The sequence below is a fragment of the Carcharodon carcharias genome, chromosome 17 (genome assembly GCF_017639515.1).
Source record: "Carcharodon carcharias isolate sCarCar2 chromosome 17, sCarCar2.pri, whole genome shotgun sequence".
NCBI classification, from domain to species: domain Eukaryota; kingdom Metazoa; phylum Chordata; class Chondrichthyes; order Lamniformes; family Lamnidae; genus Carcharodon; species Carcharodon carcharias.
Window position 1 is genome coordinate 108,457,119 of NC_054483.1, and position 22,769 is coordinate 108,479,887.

General features: G+C 40.7%; 1 protein-coding gene across 1 annotated transcript in view; it reads left to right on the forward strand.

Annotated features, from left to right (window-relative positions):
- r3hcc1l (R3H domain and coiled-coil containing 1-like) overlaps positions 1-22,769 on the forward strand; it is a 134,457-nt gene that overhangs the window by 77,381 nt on the left and 34,307 nt on the right. The window contains exons 2-3 of the mRNA XM_041210300.1: positions 6,365-7,770; positions 16,974-17,149. Coding sequence (XP_041066234.1) covers positions 6,379-7,770; positions 16,974-17,149 — 1,568 coding nt within the window. The 5' untranslated portion in view covers positions 6,365-6,378. The remainder of the gene's footprint in view (positions 1-6,364; positions 7,771-16,973; positions 17,150-22,769) is intronic.

The following is a 22,769-nucleotide window of genomic DNA, read 5'->3' on the forward strand; positions in this document are numbered from 1 at the left end:
ATGAGTGCAGGTGCCACAGCACTCAAGAAACTTGACACCATCCAGGACAAAGCAGTCCGCTTAATTAGCACCACACCCACAAACATTTACTTCCCCCACCACCGACGCACAGTAGCAGCAGTGTGTACCATCTACAAGATGCACTGCAGCAACTCACCAAGGCTCCTTCGTCAGCACCTTCCAAACTCATGACACCACCATCTAGAAGGACAAGGGCAGCAGACACATGGGAACACCACCACCTAGAAGATCCCCTCCAAGTCATTCACCATCCTGACTTGGAAATATATCACCGTTCCTTCACTGTTGCCAGGTCAAAGTCCTGGAACTCCCTTCCTAACAGCACTGTGGGTGTACCTACACCACATGGACTGCGGTGTTTTAAGAAGGCAGCTCACCACCACCTTCTAAAGGGCAACTAGGGATGGGCAATAAATGCTGGCCCAGCCAGCAAAGCCCACATTCCATGAATGAATAAAAAAAGAGAAGTCTTTATGAGAATACATTAACTGACTTTTTGAAAGTCATGCGAAACCTGAATGAAGTGATCCATCAGGGCTGTGACTTAGATAAATGGTAAATTAATTAAGAAGCAAATGTGTGAAAACCAGTTAAGGAATTGAATTCGCATTACTCCATTACACCCTTCACTAAGCTAAACCTATGCACAAGTTGAACAGAACACTTTCAAGATAGCCTTATAAACTAATATTTGGGTCCATGTTATTGTTTGCTATCTTTGAGAAATCAAAAACTCTTTGCAACTATGTGAAATTCTGTAAGTGAAAATCACATGAAGCACTTGCAATTCAATTGAGATTTACTTTGTTTGAAAAAAATTGAATACTGCAACAAATGCAATTGAATTTGAGCCATGACTACAGTACAAACAGTGGGACAAAGGAAGTTGCTTACTACAGTCAACCCTTGCATTGATGTGATAGTTTCCAGCTTGGTACTGTTGCAGGAAATAAACTGCTCTGGGCTAGTCAGGGCTAAATTATAGTGCCATTATATTTTGCTATTACGGGGAGTCCTACTTATGGGGATGCTCACAGGTGATTGCACAGTGTTCAGTTACATTGCAACTCTTTAGAAGATGAAGTAGTCCATGTCTACATGCAGCAAGACTTGCGCAACATTCAGACTTGGGCTAGTAAGTAGCAAGTAACATTTATATCACACCCATGCCAGTCCAGGACCCTTTCCAACAAGAGAGATACCACATCCTTCCCCATGATACTCAATGGTATTACAATCACTGAATCCCCCACCATCAATATTTTTGAGGTCACAATCGACCAGAAACTTAACTGGGCCAGCCATATAAATACTGTGGCTACAAGAGCAGGTTCTGAGAATGGGAATTCTGTGGTAATTAACTCGCCTCTTGACTCCTCAAAGCCTGTCCACTATCTACAAGACACAAGCCAGGAGTGTGATGAAATACTCTCCACTTGCCTGGATGAGTGCAGCTCCAACAACGCTTGAGAAGTTCAATGCTTTCCAGGACAAAGCAGCCTGCTTGATTGGCAATCTGTCCACAAACTTAAGCATTCATTCCCTCCATCACTGACGCACCATGGCAACAGTGTGTATCATCTTCAAGATGCACTGCAGCAATTTGCCAAGGCTCCTTCGATAGCACTTTCCGAACCCACAACCTGAACCACCAAATGGACACGGTCAGCAGAGGCACAGGAACGTCACTAACTGCAAGTTTCCTCCAAGTCAGTTGACATTGAAGTGTATCACAGTTCCTTCATTGTCACTGGGTCAAAATCCTAGAACTCCCTCCCTAACAGCACTATGAGTGTACCTACACTACATGGAATTCAGTAGTGCAAGTTGGTAGCTCGCCACCACCTTCTCAAGAGCAATTAGGGATGGACAATAAATGTTGGTCTTGCCAGCGACACCCACATCCCTTGCACGAATAAAAGAAGCTCCAACATGCTGGTTAAGTAACACCACATACTGTGGAAAATTTCACCCCAGCTCCCAGCATTGTACTTCTGAAATCCTGACAGGCAATAATACTGAGCAATGTTGCTTTAATCTTAATTTCAACATAGCTGGAGGATTTGGTGGGAGAAGGATACAAATGGCAAAGAAGGAGCAGTGCCCATAGTATCAAAAAGTAACGAGATCAGAAAGATTGTGAAAGAGTCAATGAATGTTTTGGTATCCAGTGCAGGTGAGGTGCTGAAAGAACTTTCTCAGCTATGAAAGCAGTGTTCAAATATTGGATTCTATAAAGAATTTAAAAGCTTCTGTTTCCTTTGTAACTACAAAGTGTAAACAGAGTGGCTCAAAATTCAATGTTAATGTTTTGAGGAATGTGCTTAGCCCTATTTGAGGTGTACATAAAAAGGAGTCTTGAAACAGTGCTTTCCTCTAAGAAAGTTGCCCCATGTTTCAGTGTAGATTGAGAGTTCCACTACAACATTGACAGTGCAACAGGTGTTTTAAATCTCTTAGAAGCAGTTAGAAGCCAATGGAGATCTAGAGATAAGATGAGAAACCAGAGTACTGTGCTGCTATCTCGATCACTTCTCTCTCCTTTGTTCCCCATGTTGATTTATAAGAATTTCAACTGCATCATCTTCCATGCAGCACTCGTAATGTTGCAAAATGGCCTAAGGCATATTATAGATTGGAGTTGGAATTTGAACAGTAATAGGCAACATACTAGACAAGGCATTGTCTAAAAAATAGATGTAAAGAAGGTTTTGAAAGTGCTTAAGGAATAAGTTCCAAAGTGCGATGAATGGAAGGAAGAGTGATGGGAAAAGCAGAAGGTGCGAACAAGAACATGAGGCTCCAGAAGATTGCAAAGAATTAGAGATGAGGCCCAGGAGGGACTTTGAGATGGTGAGAAGGATTGTGCAATCTGATTTTCATTGGTCTTGCATTTTGCACAGAATTTACAACACACAAGCAGGCCATTTGACCCAACCGGTCTTTGCTGGCATTTATGCTCTTCATGAGCCTCTCCCATCCTGCTTCATCTCACCCTATCAGCTAATATTTCTGTTTTTTCTCCCTCATCTATTTGTCTAGTTTTCCCTTAATGGCATCTATGCCAAATGCTTCAACCTATTAATGCATGGTAGCAAATTCCACATTCTACACCTGTCTACCACAGTCTGCGTAGAAGAGTTTCTCCTGAATTCTTCTTTGGATTTTTTAACGACTATTTGTAATTTATGTCCCTTTTGTTTTGGTCTTTCCGACACATAGAAGCATCTTGTCTTGTTAATCATTAAGCATGGGTTTGATGCAGGATGAAGTCACCTGCATGCTGCCTAACAATTTACCTCAAAAAAGCACTCTCCACTGCACAAGCCTCAGCCCTAAATCCCATGTGACCCTTGCTCATCGTTGTCTCAAAGGTTATTTAGCATAGTTGTATCCATTACTATTGGAAAAAAAATCACACTTAACCAACACACTTACTAATTTTGTGTGATGCCCTTAATTCAACATCATTTCTCCCAACACATCATCTATCGGTGACAGACTTCCTCTCTTTATTACTTTACCCTGGAATTTGACCAGACAGAACTTGTAGTCTTTTCTGGTTCAAGTAGGTGCTGTTTAAGAGTTTCATGTTACGTTTTACAGAACTTCCAATGCCAAAAGATTGGGAAAATCAAATTGACAGAGGTAGCCGCAAGCAAGAATTCATAGTGTTTTCGGGATAGTTTCCTAGAACAATATGTTGTGGATCCAACCAGGGATCAGGCTATTTTGGATCTGGTAATGTATAATGAGGCAGGTTTAATAAATTATCTCAGAGTAAAAGATCCCCTAGGAAACAGTGACCATAACATGGTAGATTTTAGCATTCAGCTTGAGTGAGAAAAACTTGGGTCGCAAACAATTGGCTAAACTTAAATAAGGGTAATTACAAAGAAATGAGGGCAGAGTTGGCTGGAGTGGACTGGGAAAGGAGTTTAGCAGAAAAAATAGTTGAGGAGCAATAGCAGACGTTTAAGAAAATAGTTCATGACTCACAACAAGATCTCTTCCAATGAGGAAGAAGGATTCTAGGAAGGGGATAAACCAACCATGGTTAACCAAGGAATTTAAGGATAGTATCAAATAAAGAAAATAGAGAAAATAAACTTTGAGGCTAAACTAGCAAGTAATATGAAAATGTACAGTAAGAACTTCTTTAAATATATAAAAAGGAGATAGGCCAAAGTAAACATAGGCCTCTTAGAGAATGAGGCTGGGGAAATAATAATGGGGAGCCAGGAAATGACAGAGGAGTTGAATAAATACTTTGCATCAGTCTTCACGGTAGAAGACACTAATAGTATTCCAAAAATACTAAATAATCAAGGGGCAAAAGACAGAGGGGAAATAAATAGAATAACTATTCCTAGAGAAAAAAAAATACTAGGAAAACTAATGGGGCTAAAGGCTGATAAGTCCCTTGGACCTGATGGGTTGCATCCTAGGATATTAAAGGAAGTAGCTGCAAATATATTGGACATACTGGTAGTAATCTTCCAAGAATCCTTAGATTCTGGATAAGCCCCAGAAGATTGGAAAACTGCCAATGTAACACCTTTATTCAAAAAGGGAGGGAGTCAAGAAACAGGTAACTATAGGCCAGTTAACTTATCATCTGTCATTGGGAAAATGTTAGAGCCTATTATAAAGGATGTAATAGCAGAGCATTTCGAAATACACAATATAATCAAGCAGAGTCAGCATGGCTTCATGAAGGAGAAATCATGTCTGACAAATTTATTAGAACTCTTTGAGGAAGTAACAAGCAGGATATATAAAGGGGAACCAGTAGATGTAATATATTTGGATTTCCAAAAAGCGTTCGATAAGGTACCACGCATAAGGCTACTTAATAAGATAAGAGCCCATGGTTTGGGGGTAGTATATTAGCATGGATAGAGGCTTGGCTAACTATCAAAAGACAGAGTTGGGATAAGGGGGCCATTTTCAGGATGGCAATCTGTAACTAGCGGAGTACCACAGGGATCAGTGTTGGGGCCACAATTATTTGCAGTATATATTAATGACTTGGATGAGAGAAGTGAATATACTATCGCCAAGTTTGCGGATGACACAAAAATAGGTGGGAAGGCAAGTGGTGAGGATGACACAAGATGACAGAGGGATATAGGCAGGTTAAGTGAGTGGGCAAAAACTTGGCAGATGAAATTTAATGTGGGAAAATGTGAGGTTATGCACTTTGGCAGGAAGAATAGGGGAGCTGAATATTAAATGGAGAAAGACTGCAGAAAGCTGTGGCACAGAGGGTATTGGGGTCCTTGTGCATGAATCACAAAAAGCTAACATACAAGTTCATATACATATAGGGAATGCAAATGGATTGTTGACCTTTATTTCAAAGGGAAGTCTTGCTAAAACTCTACAAGGCACCAGATAGACCACACCTAGAATATTGTGACAGTTTTGATGCCCTTATCTGAGGAAAGATATACTGGAGGCAGTCCAGAGAGGGTTCACTAGGCTGATCCCAAGTATGGAGGGATTTTCTTATGAGGAGAGAATGAGTAGATTGGGTCTGTACTCATCGGAGTTTAGAAGAATGAGAGGCGGCCTTATTGAAACATATAAGATTCTCAGGGGGCTTGACAGGGTAGAGGTTGTTTTCCCTTGTGGGAGAATCTAGGACCAGAGAGCTTAATCTCAGAGTAAGGGGGTGCCCATTTAACACAGAAATGAGGAGGAATTTCTTCTCTCAGTGGGTAATGAATCTGTGGAATTCTTTACTGCAGAGGGCTGTAGAGACTGGGTCGTTAAGTATATTCAAGGCTGAGATGGACATATTTTTAATCAATAAGGGAATCAAGGGTTATGGTGAAAGGCAGGAAAGTGGAATTGAGGATTATTGGATCAGCCATGATCTCATTGAATGGCGGAGCAGACTCGATCGGCCGATTGGCCTACTTCTGCTCCTGCGTCTTATGATCTTATAAACTAAGATGTGTCTTTATGGTTGATTGACAGTAGGAAAGGCAGGCTATCCTTTTAGTGTGTTTGAATCATTTTTTTTCAGCTTTGCACATGATTTTCAAAAAAAAAATATTTTGACAAGATCCGCCTTTCAAGCTGAAGATCTAAAATTGTGTGTGCTGATCCTTCTGGGAGACCAGCATGAAAACATTAAAGAGAAATAACTACTCTACTGAAAGGAACCACTTCAATTTAGGCAAAGGTTGCCATATTTAACTATTGCATAAGGAGTGACAACATACCCTTTTGTTCAGCTTGACAAAACTTTTATTTTCAGAAGCTATTGCAGTCTATTGTTAATGGACAGCGGTGAAGTGGATTGAACATTTGACTTTATTTTGTTGTCTTCCAGATAAGAAAAACTCTATGGAGCAGGAACATGACAAGAGCAAACCACGGTCAAAGAGGCCAGACAAAGCTCTGTACGTTCCCAGAGCTCGACGGCATCTGAGCGTGGAGCAGCAGCTCGATTGTGGTCCCAAACAAGAGGGAGAAGTCCGAAAGGTGCTCACAAACACGATAAATGCGGTAGAAAAGAGTGAAGCAAGTGCTGTTCTAAAGGTATCTTCTTGCAATGGCTTGAGAGTCCCCCATGAGCAGATGCGTGCAGAAACCAACTTGCCTCAACAGGAAGAAAGCAAAGGAGAGTGCAACAACAAAGATTTTAAAAAGAGGCAAGCCATGAACTCTGTACGAGGGAGGAGATCAGGTGAAGGAACCAGATCGGAATCAAAGCACTTAAAAGGAAAGAAGGTGACCCAGCAAAAATGTAGAGCAGGATCAAACAGTAGTAAATTGCACAGTAGAGAGAAAGAACTGATGCATAAAGAGGCAATGTCAGAAAAATGTAATAATATTGATGTAGCAGCAAACGGTTTACTTCAAGTTACCAGTTCAATGGCTGAGAGTAATGCGGAAGGAATGAAATCCAGTTACACAGAAATCCCAGCCCCTGCTCAACAGATTACAGCAAATACATCTGATGGTGAACAGTCAGAACACGGAAATAACAACAGTCCCAATGATGTAGATTCAATAGCAAGAGAACTTGAGACTGATGTAAACAAATTTCTACATCCAAATGCTGCCTCTCTCTTGAACAGAAGTTGTGATTCTGACTATTTTCTTAAGACAAATGAACTGGTATCTTCTAAATTAACCATCTGCAAATGCTCAGATTCTGTGAAACATACTGTATTAGAATGCTCAAAAGGTGTAAATGAGGCACAGCAGATGGAAAGAAGCAGTAGACAATATTCATGCACTGAAGCAGCTGAAGTAAACAGTTCTTACAAGACCGTTGCTGTGAACAATGCAACAGAGCATGAAACTAGGATAGATAATGACTCTTTCTCACAGGGAACTGAGAGTACATTTCTAAGGGAGATCAGCGTTACTCCACCCAACACTTCATTTGGAAATGTACCATGCTCAGATTTCCCAAGTTCCACGTTTGTTGCCCTTACAGCCATGCAAGAAGTGCAGCGAGAAACTAAAGAGACTGGGCCCTTAAAAGAAGAAAGCAACATTACAGTGGACCTGACAGAAAATAAACCTGTCAGCACAGAGGGGGATGCTGAAATTGGTGGTGTTTTGCAAAGTGTTAACCAAATCTCACTGGATTTGGGCCAACTAACCACTGACACAGAAGATTCTGAGTGTGTTGAAACACCAATTCCTGAAGAAACTGAGGATGACTCTTGGGATGCCCTTTTCAATGATGATGGAGATTGCTTAGACCCTCATCTCCTAGAAGAGGTAAAGAATGCTTTTTTATATAAATTTTTTTTCCGAAATGTGATTAGTAAAATGATTTCCTAAGTTATATTTTATGCAGGAACGTTTGATTATATTTCCATATTCGCATCTGGAAATCTTAACTTTGACGGCAGGCCATATGATGCTATGTTCGTGGTTTTTAAAAAAAAATTTGCTCTTAGATGTGGGTAATGTTGGCAAGGTGTTATGGCACAGCTGATAGTAAATGCTGAGTTCAAATCCCAAAGGGAAACTTGAAACAACTGTCACAACTTGCTTTGCAATTTGTGTAAATTTTGAGATGCATGCCCTGAATTCAGTAGTAATAAGACCACCAAGTCATTTAGGTTTTTACAAAACTAGACTAAACGTTCATTAATAGAAGGAATGACTTCAAATACATACATAGATCTACAAATTACTGCTATGATAATTTCTAAATCCCCTAATCAACCTAACTCCCAGTTACACTTTTGTTAAGGCAACAGTAAGACATACAGATTTTAAAAGACCCGGGCAAAGAAACATGATACCCTGAACAAGTCGACTTCCAAATGAATTTTCTTAACTTCTGTCCTTTGAAGACAGCAGCTTGAGGCATAGATACTGAGGCTTTTTCACACACTTGTACGATCATAAAAATGCCTTCCCTTACACACAGCCCTTGCTCCTTCTTTATACATATCCTCCTCTTTGAATGCAAATACCCATTGTTTCACTATATCTTTGGACTTTCATCTCCCTGATAATAAAACCCTCTCATAGCACTAAGTTTTACCAGTAATCTTTGGGATAAATAAACAGACCATTTCTAAACTTCCCCATGTTTATCTAGTTAACATTGGGGAGGTGATAGCGCAGTGGTATTGCTACTGGACTAGTATTCCAGAGACCCAGGGTAATGCTCTGGGTTCAAATCCCACCATGGCAGATGGTGGAATTTGAATTCAATATAAATCTGGAATTAAAAGTCTAATGATGACCATGAAACCATCATACAAATCACTAATGTCCTTTAGGGAAGAAAACCTGCTGTCCTTACCTGGTTTGGCCTACATGTGACTCCAGACCCACAGCAATGTGGTTGACTGTAAATGCTCTCTGAACAAGGACAATTAGGGATGGGCAATAAATGCTGGCCTAGCATTTTAAACCCTAACCTCTCTTAGATCAAAGCACTAGCTGCCTCTAATTCAGTTAAATCTCACACACACATCCCACTATTAACTCTCTTTTACAATAAATTCCAATAACATTATGAGAATTATTATATCTTCCTGACACAAGGTCACATTTCTTTGTCCAACCTGGTTGCCCTAAAAAGTAATGGTGGGCTTTCATGAGCCATTTCAGACCGTTCCATGATGGTGCTAGGCAGAAAATTTGACCTATTGATAATGAAGGAACATCAGTATGTGTTAAACTCAGATATGTGTGATATTGCAGAGCTACTTGAAAGTTATGGTGTTCCCATGATCTCGCTGCTCTTGTCTTGGTGGTGGAGGTGATAGTGCTGAAATGTGTTGTAGTAAGCTTGGTGGGTTGCTGTGGAGAATCCAATAGACAGTACACCCTCCAGATGTGGTATAGTTTTGACAGAGGGAATGGATATTGAACTCTGTGGCAGGAGCAAACTGATTTGTCTTGAATGGTGTTAAATGTCTTCAGTGTTGTTGTAGTTTCACCTAACCAGCTGACTGGTGAGTATTCCATTACACTCATGAGTTGCATCTTGCAGACGGTGGAGTGGCTGTGTGGAGTACAGATTTGATTCACTGTTTGGCGTGCACTCAGTCCCTGGCCTGCTCTTGTAGCTAAACTGTCGATGGGGCTGATCCAGTTAACCTTCTAGTCCATGGTGAGCCACCAGGATATTGATGGAGTGAGGCATCAGCTAATGGTGGTATCATTGAAGGGCAGGGAAGGGTTTCTTGGGCCTGTTCTTCAAGATGGCCATTGTCTAACAGTTGTGAGGCTGGAATGTATCTGCTATTTGTCAGCCCAAGCCTGGCTTATCCACTTTCGATTGTAGGCTGGCATTGGGTGCTTCAAATTATGAACAATTTCTTTTTAAACTGGGAAGAAATGAAAAACATTTGGATCATCTGCAAAGATGATCTCTGAGGCAGTGAAATGGTATCCAAAGACCTAGAGGGTCAAACAAATAGCCCAGTAAGACAGGGAAAAGACAGGGGATGTTTTTAAGCTCCATAATGGGAAGGAATAAAATGAAAGGTACTTGGGATGTCACATTTGTGAACGCCATTTGATGAAGGGTAGTAACTGGAGCCGATCTTTACTCAGTACATTTACTTACAGGCTGAAATATTCTACACACCTTATAGCTAGACTACACTCCAGTTTGACTGCCTCTCTTTATACCTGCTCAAGTGAAACCCAAATTAATTCGCTTTATCTGCATTAAATTAAACACAATTAACAGAGAAATAGTTACAGAACTGGTGTGATATCGTTCAGATCAGTACTCAAAACAAAGGTCTTTAAAGAGCTCATGAGGAGGAAACATGGGATAATTATGGATGAGGAAGGTCATTCAGCACAAGTTCACCCCTCCAGAATGACACTAAATTGGCTCTATTGCAGCATCCAATTGGTGTTTAAATTAATCCCGGGTTTTTGCCTACACTATTCTTATCAGTCTGTTCCATTTGTTGGTAACTCTTTGTAAGGAGCTTCCCAATATCAATTCTCCATTTACTTTCGATTTACCTTCAGGTTCAGTTTGAACCTGTCATCCAGCTCCTATTCTTGCAAGTTAATTTGAAGGATCTACCTTTTCCATGTCATGCCTGATCGTGTATCCCTCCTTTTGGCCCTAAAAGGCCCTTAAGAATTCCCTTGTAGCTTAGACATGCTATGAAACAGTTTAAAGTGATAAATCCTAGCCCTTCATCACCCATCTCAAAATATGAATTAGATACAATCTAACAAAAAATGAATTCTAAAATGTACGGGTGGGGGGTTAGTAATAAGAAATACTCATGTTTTCCTACGAAAGCATGGCCAAATAGAAGAATCAGATTGTCCCTTACCACGAATTGGGGGAAGCATGCAGACTGCTAGCAGGTGGAGCTCAACTACTTCCAGGTTCCTGGTAAATTACAGCACAAGATTAAAAATTCAGCCAATCACAATGCACAATCCCGCCCGTTTTTTTTTAAAAAAGGTAATCCTGAAATTAACCTACTGAATTTTTTCTCAAGGTAGGCTGTTCACTGTCAATTTTAATATTTTGCTAATTGCAGCAAAACACCCATTTTAAGTTTTGCCCTCAGCTTTGCCTCCAGTTTGAGCATCAAGGCTTCCCCAGTTCAAAAGTAAAGTAGATTAGATACAGAGTAATGACCCTACTAATCATTCCTTCTGATGTGTTTAAGCTCCAACTTCAGGTGACTCCCCCCTCCATTTCCCCCGCTCCAGTCAAACTGAACCAATGTCAGCTTTCTTGCTTCCATTTTGCATACTATTATTATAATCTATCTGATGGATGTGAGTTGTTGTTTTAAACCCCACACATACTCGAGATTTGCATATGGACCCATATCCACTTGAAATAAAGATAGCATTCATTGAATGTAGACCCTTTGCAACCAAGAGCAAAAGGTTGCTTTCATTTCATAAGGCCAGGCTCAATCTAAATCCATGCCCCAGCATTATCTAAACCCGAAGCAACGGAACCTTCAACTCTAGAGAAGTTGTGCTGCCAATATGTGGAATATTTTGTGTACCCTTGGTTGGTTGTCTTCTGACCTTATGCATCAGACCTCCAGAAACATGTTACCGCATTTAATTGCAGTGCAACTCCCATGGCCTCCAGATGTGCCTCTTGCCTTTGTCTTTGACTTCACAGGTCCTTTGAAAATGAAATACTTGTCATTGTAACTGATTTCCCAGACTGACAGTTTTCAGTACTCTTATGTCTAGCCACTGTAGAGGTTCCCCAGAGAACTCAGCAACGTTCCCAAGGTCTTGTCAGCACGACTCTTGACGAGGGATAATTGACACTTCAAAAGGGTTGTGAATCTTTGGAATTCTCTACCCCAGAGAACTGTGGATGCATAGTCATTGAGTATATTCAAAACACGATGAATACGTTTTTGGATACTTGGATTTGAGATATGAGATTAGTGCAGGAAGGCGGAATTGAAGCAGATCAAAGGACTGAATGGCTCACTCTTCTATTTCTTATGTCCTAGGACCCAATGGTTTCACTGCTGCTGAAGCTGGGGAATCTTGAATAGTGAAATGGAAATGGATGCCTATTCTGCAGATTTTGTTAGTATTTGTTTTGAGGATAACTATTTATACGGAAAGTTCTCACTGGGGATTAAATGGTCTGTGGAAGACAGGTTTATAAGCTGGATAACCTTTGCTTGTTCAAGCCTTCTTATTTCTAAAACTAGGATTTTCAGACAATCTTTCCGCCATGATGCCATAAAAGCTCTTTACGATGTAAAGTGATAGTTGCTCAGGCTTGATGTTTCAATGATCCAATTATTTGCCCCTTCTCTGTTCGACTGTTGTTCCATCTGGCTGTATTGAGTATGTAGATTTGTTTTTAAAGCAAATAGGTAAATAGGCATGATAGGATTGAGTAAGCTGTTTGTTAGGTAAGAGGTAAAGGCATAATGCAAATGCAGCAACATGCCTTTCTATATTTCTCATTACATGGCGAATAATTAACAGTGCTGTCCAGGAATGTCCTGGAGTCTCCAGGAATTGCAGATTGATCTATATAGCTCTGCTGTGAGCATCTCAGAAGAAAAATCGAGGGGGCTTTAAAAAACAATTGAATGTTTTTTTTTTCATTTTCTTTGAACACTTTATTAGTTGGGTGGGGGGAAAGGTTGACAGTCAAGAATCATCCAGTTGTGTTAGGAAGTCTGTTTGTTTACTAATTGGCTGAGGAAAATGGTGAACCATGAGAATGAAAGTGTTGAGTGATCAATGGTGGGAGGATGGGGTTAGGGTGGGGCAGTGGGATATCATCTAAGAAAACCCCCAGGAATGCTTCCATCTAGAGTTGATGATCCTAGGACAGTGTCTTGGAAAGCTTTACAGGAGAGAGGTAGAGTGTGTGGCTGCAGTAGGGGTTGGCGGTTGTTGTGGTGAAGTGCAGAGGTCAAAGGCACAAAGGCAACGAGAGAGGTTTAAATTGGCTTTTAAAAATCACAGGGAAGATGTTGAGGTTGAGAAATTTGGGAGGGCACAAGAGCACAGTGGCTGAAAGTAAATCTGTCAGTAATGGAGGATGTATATGAGGAATAGCTGAATCTTGGCCGAGATTACAACAAGGAATTGCCTCTCCCACATTAAAACAATGGTGGCGACAGCCAATGTTCCCTTTAAGATTTAGTGCTTGTGTGCAACCAGTTTTTATCAGTGCACAGTCCCTTCAAATTTTTTGTATAGCTGCGTCTGCATATTATTTCTCACAGAACAAGGCCTACACGATACCTTCCAGGCTGCTGCTCATCTTAAAGGGAATGGTAGTGACAACATTGGGTTGCATATTTGTCATTTGTTTGCTGTGATGTGAGCAACTTTCATTCATATGGCTGCAACAAAGGTAGAATGTTCTATCGTGTCAAAATGATAGATATGTTTTATGATGCTCTTTACAAGCTCTTCCTGGCTGTAATTTTCTTTCTAGTGTATATATTCAAAGCCAAAACACAAGATAAAAGTGTGATAGTGAAATATTGAAGCTTTTCTCCTTCTTAGCTCTGTGAAACATTCTAAGACGACTTTCTGAAGTACAAGTTGTTGATCACATTGGGCAATATCAATAATTGTTTTATTTCCTGGTGAATCAGAAAGAACCATGCCTGCATGTTTATTCAGCAAACTCATGGTTGCAGGGCCATTATGTGAAACAAATATATCAGGCTTGAAGGCATGCACTGGGGAACATTTCAATCGGAAGATTGTTTAAGCACTACATTAAAACAGTGACTACACTTCAAAAGTATTTCACCAGCTGTAAAATGTTTTGAGACGTCCGGTGGTCACGAAAAGCAATATGCAAATATATCTTTTTTATTTTAACTGGACTTATGCACAGGAATGGTCATAATGGATGAGCAACTATTTCCAAAAAAGTATTTGATAAGGAACTTTGATGCAGTGCTGATTCTGAAGGAAGTGTGTGGAAAAAAGAGAAAGATAGGTTCTATGTAAATGTAAATTCTTTCATGACCCCCATCAGGTCCCAAAATACTGCGTAACCAATTAAGTACTTTTGAAATATAGTCTCTGTTGTAATGTAGAACTTAAAGAAGCCGTTTTTTTTTTGTTTAAAGTTTCAGTGATCTGTTTCAGGCCCAGTCTTTGGTCTCAAGTGCCATTGGAACATTTTTCCAACTGGTCTTCATAAATGTTGATCAAGGATCACTATCCTTCGGATGTGTTCACAGAACCTGGGCCTGGGTAGGCAGTTCAACCTTTGGGATTATCTTGTTCTAGAATTCACACATTTTCCAGAAAATGCTGCTCAAAATTATTCAGGTATGGGAACGCTTGGGTCAATTTTTCTCTTCCTCAGCCCTCTCCTAGACCCAGTGTACCATGCCTAAATTTAGATGCTTCCACTGCTCCAGCTAACTCTGTACAGATAGCATCACCACTAACTGAACAATTGGAGAAGTTCTCATATGAAAGATATGAAAATAACAGATAGGAAAAAAACCCTTTGGTCCATCTAACTCGTTCCACATAATTGTGATGTGTTGTGCATCATGATACAAGCACGCCTTACCCACCTTGAGTCATGGAATCTCTTAGGAGAGACAAAAAGCCACCTAAAACCCCAGGTCAATTGGGGAAAAACAATCTCAAAAATTCCTCTCTGACCGCCCTCCCCTTAGATGATTGACCCTCCCCCACCTTGGGCGATTGAAGCTAGTCCAGGCTACCATACTGACCCTGACTTGTATTACAGATATCTACCTCATAGGAGGCTCTCTGCATCCCAGTCAAAAACAGGTCCGGCTCTCCCTTGAAACAATTCTGTGGACACACACTGCACAAGCCAACTGCCTGCTCCAGAGCTCCACTATTCTTTGAGATGAAGAAAAACCAGTGGCAATGTCACTTGTCCAGTATTCCAGAGGCTCAGACACCCTGGGGACACGGGTTCAAATCCCACTATGGCAGCTTGTGGAATTTAAATACATATGAATTAGGATCTGGAATTGAAAGCTAGTCTCAGTAATGGTGCCATGAAACTATCATCAATTGTCCTAAAAACCTAGCTTGTTTATTAATACCCTTTCGAAAAGGAAATCTGCTATCCTTGCATTGTCTGGCATGCATGTAACTCCAGACCGAATTGATGTAGTTGTCTCTTAACTTCTCTCTGAAATGGCATAACAAGCCACTCAGTTCTAGGACAACAAATGCTGGCCTTGCCAATGACACCCACATCCCATGAAAGAATTTTAAAAAACCTTTGCATAACTTGTAAGGGTGACACCTGGTCCTCCCTAACATATCCAGTTGAAATAATTGTCCACATAAACACAATCTAATCTCTTTGTTATTTTATAAACCTCAATCGGATCTTCCCCGAGTCTGTTTTTCCAATGTATACTGGCCTAGAGTTTGAGTCTATCTGGGTAACTAAAATGTTGTAAACCAGACATTTAGTCTTGCAACCCTCCTCTCCACCCTTACCAAAGCCTCAATATCTCCCGCCATGTGATAGAAATCAAAATGGCTACAGTATTCTAATTGAGATCTAACCAAGGCCTTGTACAAGGACTAAATGGTGTGCTTTATTTTGTAGTGAATTGTCCTATGACTAAACCAAATACCCCAACTGTCCCAGCTATGGCTTCACACTATTGGTCATGAACCTTTAGAAAATGATGCACTGTAACATCCAGGTCTCTCTCATTCACCCCTGGCTTCCATTCTATTCCCTCAAGGGGTGCAAGAACTTTCTGAAATTCCTGATAGACAATCTTGCTGAGTTATCCTCATCCTCTAACCTGGTGACTCCTTCAACAGAGGTTCTGTTAAATTGCTAAGAGATAGCCTTCTCTCCCTGACTGTTAGAAGGCCTTCTTTGTCTAAGTGGCCATGTAGGACATCTCTCCTACCTTTGACCATCTTGCCTATTACTGAAGTACTCCCGAATTAGCACTTGGCTGTTTTCTTTTATTGAGGCCATAATAATAATTAGAATTGATGATAGAAAGTGAGGTAAAGGCCATAACTTATTTTTAAAGCTCAATTTCTATCCTTAAAAGCCATTTGTACTTTTTTGCCTCTGTGTTTCAAAACAGCCTGGAAACTTGTCGATGTAAGTCACAGTCACGTTGTTCCTGAATGTCCATTATTCTGCATTATCATGCTGCTTCAAACACTGGTGCTATTTGTTTTTGACAGGAGGGTAATGCAGCACCTCGACGTGACACGGTCAGTAAAGAAATCCAATTAGTACAAATGTTAACATGCCAGAATCTTTTTTTTTTCAGAGGAGATGAAGTACAGTAGTTAAAATAAACATTCTCTCCCCCCCCGCCCCCACCTTTGATTCGGGGACTTTTTGTAATTACAGTTGTTTGCTGTTAGATGAGTTACCTCTTGGTGATACAGTTTTGTTCTAATGTGTGCGACAGTTCTATTGATGAAGTCTGGATGCAGCTGGCAAACTAGGAACCAAGTAGGTTTTATTCTAAACGATCTGGAAAAATCCAGGTTTTAATTGCCACAGGCTGTTTTTCTATAAAATTAATATTTTTATTTGTGGTGCATCTTTTTAGGTTATGTTTCTTAGCAAGGTAAAGAGAGCCTCCGAAATGGGAGCCAGATTTCAGATCTCTGCTTCAGCTGGCATTTTGAACTTGTCACCTCTCCTTTGTGTTTTTTTGAGGGATGGCTTTTGGGGGAAAGGTGGGTTATGGATGGGTTTGGAAACTGACAGCACTTGGCTAGCTAGTTAAAAGAAATTTCCCTCATCAGTAGGTTTTTCACAACAGAATCAGAGAAGTCTTCAATATTCTGAAGAAAGAAGCAAGCTAGTGGGAGTTAGCAACTGGGAAGAGTGGAATACCAAATGAATTATAACCTCACATCTCCAGTCCACACCACCAAAAAAGTATATGAAATGTGTGTGTGGCATTGAATCAAACTTTTGGTATCCTGCTCCTTGAACTTGCTTTCTTTTCTTCTTTCAGCTAACCGTGGATAACAAGCCTAAGAAGAATATTCAGGATCCTTGCTTCAACTATTACAACTACCAGCCAGCAGAGCCAGACATAGATGATTCCGAATTTTCACACATTGTCGAGATTTATGATTTTCCTGCAGGATTTAAGACTGAAGATTTGCTGCGAGCTTTCTCCAGTTATCAGTATGTATCCAGTAAACTATCAATAGGGTGAAAACGGTTTGAAGTCCTTGGATGACTGCCAAGTTCACCAAAAAAAGGCCCTCGATTATTTACATGATTCACGTTTTCATTGTTTAGTGTTTCCATGATATTATTAGTGTGGCTCCACATCTCATGCGGATCACTGAGCATGTTGCAGTACACTATGTAAACAGCCTCCAGTAGCCTATTTGGTAAAAGAATTGCCCATTCTAATCCTGAGGCATCCAGACCAGAAGACCCCAAGTTCAATTCACGACCTAGATGAAGTCAGATGATTTCATTTGGACCACTATAAGTGGCCGTGGTGTCCCCAGGGTGAGGATGGGAAAGGCTGGCAGAGTTGAACACTACTAATAGCCTGTGTATGGGTATTTGATGAGGACGGTATTAGACTTAGCTGTGATTCCTTTTAAGTAGGTGCTCACTGCATTGACTCAAGTAGGAAAGACAGCTACATAGATGAGATACCAAAGAACTTACGGGGGCTAGCACAGCTTGACATCTTCAGGATAGACGGGAGACAAAATTAAGCTTGGATGGAGGTTGTGGTGGGGGGTGATGGTGTGTAGGAAAGAGTGATAAATTGAATATTATGTCTTTTGAGATGTGACTGCACAATAATTACCCACATCAAAAATGTAATTGTAGTGAAGTACAGAATCTTTTTCAATGGAATTGAAATGGTTCCATTACTCATACTGTACAAAAAGGATGATCTTCAGCCCCCTGTAGTGTTCCTGTACTCTATTCCTGCAGTCTTCTCCAGCCTTTAATTCAAGTACAGATCTTCTGCTCTCCCAATTCTGGTTAATTTTTCTCCTCTTCCTGTTCTATTAATGTTTGCAGAATTTTCATCTACATTCCGTTCCACCTTGATCTTTCTCTCACCCTCTCTCTCTAAACATCATTGACCTCTTTCTTTACTGTCAAAAATCTGCTCAAAGCTTACTCTTGGACTCCCAGCGGAATCTCTCCCAATACTGAGCTGAGATGTTGTGAGAGTAGGTTGTGATACCTGGCGTTCTGGCTTCACTCAATTATTTCCCGATCTTCTCTGAAAGCCCCTGATAACCATTCAGCACTCCTCCCTTTGGCACAACTGTAATCTGTCTTGTTGGATACTGAGATAACTTTCCTCTACGGTGTGCCAATTTGAAGGATCAATACCTTGTATTTCATTTTTGGTTAATGCATGTGATTTTCTTGCTTGTACCCCATTCAGTCACTCACTAAGTCTAATTGGGCGCATTCAAGGTACAGCATAGACATTCGATCTGAAATAATTGAATGGTATAGTTAGTAATTTGCACCAATTATTTTTTTTGTGTGAATCTGATTTGCATTTAGACTGTAGCCTTTAGGACCAGGAGGCAACACCTTTCATCAATGCACACTTGAAGCTCTATGAGATAGTTTGTTTTAATGAATGCAGTTTAGACTTGGAGGTGGATTCTTTTGAAGGTCTAGACAATTGATCCTGGTGGAAAGGCCCTCTCATTGCAGTCCCGCATTAATGTAGAATTCAACAGATATTAAATGTCTGACACTTTTAATACTTGAACTTAATTTTTGGCAAGTATAGTGTATGTTACAAAAAAAACTGATATTGACTTCATAAATCTACCATTCATCTCTTGAAGATGATTTATTATCCCATGTTTGGCTGAGCTTATTGCTGTGAGGAGAAAAATCTGAAATGCTAGGCTCATTAACTTGCATCCAAAGTGACACAAGTATTTCTGACCAATATATGGAATCCTAACCCTTGCCTGGCCACAGAAGCAGCAGCTCCAAATTATTAGGAAAACAGAGGGCCGGGACTAGAAGCTTGGATTCAATTCTTCTCCCTCGTACCCTTAAAAAAATGATTTGTTAACTCTTGACTTTCAAGCAGCAACAGGTTCAACTAAAATAAAAACAGAAAATGCTGGAAAAACTTAGCAGGTCTGGCAGCGTCGTGGAGAGAGAGAAACAGAGTGAACGTTTTGGGTCCAATATGACTCTTCTTCAGAACAGGTTCAACCACTTTGGTTGACACTTAAAAATGCATTATAAATTTGACAGTCATATTTGCGACATTGTTAATATTCAAGTTTAGAAACTCAATTGCAGCCATTTTAGGCAGTGTGTTTTCTTAAGGTTGCTTTTTCCTCTGGAATCGTGGCAGCTGGTTGGAAATCAGTGAAAAATTAAATTTAGGGTTGATTTAATGGAGTATACGGCATTTAGGCAGGGCAAGAGTAAAACTGAAGTCAAAGCAGAGAGGGAGAAGACTGAGAAAAGGGAACAGGATGGAAATTAGTAAAGTGCTTAGTTTTATTTCACGTTTATGTAAAATTGAGTGTTGCATGTTTCCTTTTAATGGTTTGAGTTCTTGCAGTTATATTCCTCCAGATTCAGGGATCATTTTGATTTTTTGTTTACATTATTACAAGTATATAAAGGTTGAACATTTCTCTTCCTCACTGGTCATTCTCATCCATTACAATTTGCATACGTGGCAAGAAAATCACTTGGAAATGGTTGATGGTTTTTCTGATTTATTTACTTCGGAATCTTCATGTCTAGAATTTCTGACAAGTCATAAATAAGACTTTCTTTGGTCTCCTCAGCCATTTGAGTTGCGTCATTTTTTTTAACCAAAATTCCAGAATACTTGCACTAATTTGACGGCTCTGTTCATTTTTTTTGTTCTATAAGTATTTTCTTTGCCTTGTTTTTATTTTTTAGTTGAAGCTCCCCCAGTGGCTCAGCAAATGTATCCTGCAAGCAGCTGCATTATTACAGGCCAAGCAAATTTAGTCTTTGATTCATTGCATTGAGCCGACTGATCCCAGAGAGGTTGGTAGTAGGGGAGCCAGCACTGGTCTCAATGTCCCCTGGTTCAGGAACAGCAGCCCCTTGAGCCTATTCCGCCCTTCAGTGAGCTCATGACTGACCTATATCCTAACTCCATCCCTCCTGCCTTGACTCCTAATCCTTTAATACCCTTGGCTGGCTTAGCTAGCAATCTCAGACGTAAAATGATTAAATTATCATCTACTGCTTTTTGTGAGAGTTCCACAATTCTGCCATCATTTACAATGAAGAAATGTTTCCCAGCCTTTCTTGAATTACACTGCTGCTTTTGATGCCATTCCAGCAACCTCTGCTGAAATTGTGCAAATCTGGTTGTCAGGTGAGGACAGAATTGAGCTTAGTGAAATCTAGAAGCTACCAGACTGATGTCGGGGTTGAAAGTGCTCCCTTATGAGCTCAGTTGACTGGTAGATTTATTAACTAACTTATGCGACTTGAGCTGATGGACCACTGAGCACATTCTATAACATAAATGTATATTTATTTGAGTCTGTTTGAAGATTCCCTTTTAAACTTGCCACTTTTAGGCACATCCGTGTGAAAAAAGTGAGGTTGGCATCACCAAGTTCAAGGAGTTTTTTTTTTAAATCACATCAGATTTTCACCTGTGACCATAGGGGATATTCTGTTTTTGAATGTTTACATTTACTGATCACCTTATCATATCAAAACCTTTCAAAACATTCCACACAATGAATTATTACTGGAACACAGCAACTGTTACCAGGGTGCAAACAGCTATTATTCTAGGCCAGGAGCTAGGTTGTTGAAACAAAGGCAGAAAATTTTGGGAATGCGCAGCAGTTCAGTTAACATTTATAAGGACAGCAACTTGTATTTATATAGAGCCTTTAACATAAAAGAAATATCCCTCTAACAACATCATTTTCACATGGTCCATTTCTGACACTTCCCTTCTCTTCCTTGACCTCTCTGTCTCAATTTCTGGTGATAGACTGTCCACCAATATCCATTACAAGCTTACCGACTCCGACAGCTACCTCAACTACAGCTCCTCACACCCCGCTTCCTGTAAGGACTCCATCCCATTCTCTCAGTTCCTTCGCCTCCGTCGCATCTGTTCTGATGATGCCACTTTCAAAAACAGTTCCTCTGACATTTCCTCCTTTTTCCTTAACCCACGGTGGTTGACAGGGCCCTTAACCGTGTCCGGCCCATCTCCCGCGCATCCGCCCTCACACCTTCTTCTCCCTCCCAGAAACATGATAGGGTCCCCCTTGTCCTCACTTATCACCCCACCAGCCACCGCATTCAAAGGATCATCCTCTGCCATTTCCGCCAACTCCAGCGTGATGCCACCACCAAGCACATCTTCCCTTAACACTCCCGGCTGCATTCCGCAGGGATTGTTCCCTCCAGGACACCCTGCTCCACTCCTTCATCACCCCCTACACCTCAACCCCCTCCCGTGGTACCTTCCCATGCAACCGCAGAAGGTGCAACACCTGCCTCTTTACTTCCCCTCTCTTCACCGTCCAAGGGCACAAACACTCCTTTCAAGGGAAGCAGCATTTTACTTGCACTTCCCTCAATTCAGTCTACTGCATTCGTTGCTCCCAATGCGGTTTCCTCTACATTGGAGAGACCAAACGCAGACTGGGTGACCGCTTTGCAGAACACCTTTGGTCTGTCTGCAAGCATTACTCAGACCTCCCTGTCACTTGCCATTTCAACACTCTACCCTGCTCTCATGCCCACTTGTCCGTCCTTGGCTTGCTGCATTGTTCCAGTGAAGCTCAACGCAAACTGGAGGAACAGCACCTCATCTTCGGATTAGGCACTTTACAGCCTTCCGGACTGAATATTGAGTTCAACAATTTTAGATCATGAACTCTCTCCTCCATCCCCACGCCCTTTCCGATTCCCCGGCCCCCTTTTTTTTCCAATAATTTATATAGATTTTTCTTTTCCCACCAATTTCCATTATTTTTAAATGTATTTCCATCCATTGTTTTATCTCTACCTTTTAGCCTTTTTTGATTCCTTCACCCCATCCCACCCCCACTAGGGCTATCTGTACCTTTCTTGTCCTGCTTTCTACCCTTAATTAGCACGTTCCTCAGATAATATCAACACCTCAACACCTCTTTGTCCTTTTGTCTGTGACATCTTTTGGTTATCTCCACCTATCACTGGTCCTCTATCCAGCTCTACCCACCGCACCCCCCCAAACCAGCTTATATTTCACCTCTTTTCTATTTTTACTTAGTTCTGTTGAAGGGTCATTCGGACTCGAAACATTAACTGTGCTCCTCTCCGCAGATGCTGCCAGACCTGCTGAGTTTTTCCAGGTATTTTTGTTTTTGTTTTTTGGATTTCCAGCATCTGCAGTTTTTTAGTTTTATCCCTCTAGCAAGCTTTGCAGGAATCATTGCTGGAGCCTCAACTTTTTACAATTTATATAAATAACTTGGATGAAGGAACCGAAGGAATGGTTGCTAAATTTGCTAACAACACAAAGATAGGTAGGAAAGTGAATTGTGAAAAGTATGTAAGGAGACTACAAAGTGACATAGATAGGTTAAGTGAGTGAGCAAAGATCTGGCAGATCGAGTATTATGTGGGCAAATGTGAAATGGTTCATTTTGTCAGGGAAAATAAAAAAAAGAAGCTTATTATCTAAATGGCGAGAGATTGCAGAGCTCTGAGATTCGGAGGGATCTGGGTGTCTTAGTGCGCGAATCACAAAAGGTTAATATGCAGGTACAGCAAGGAATTA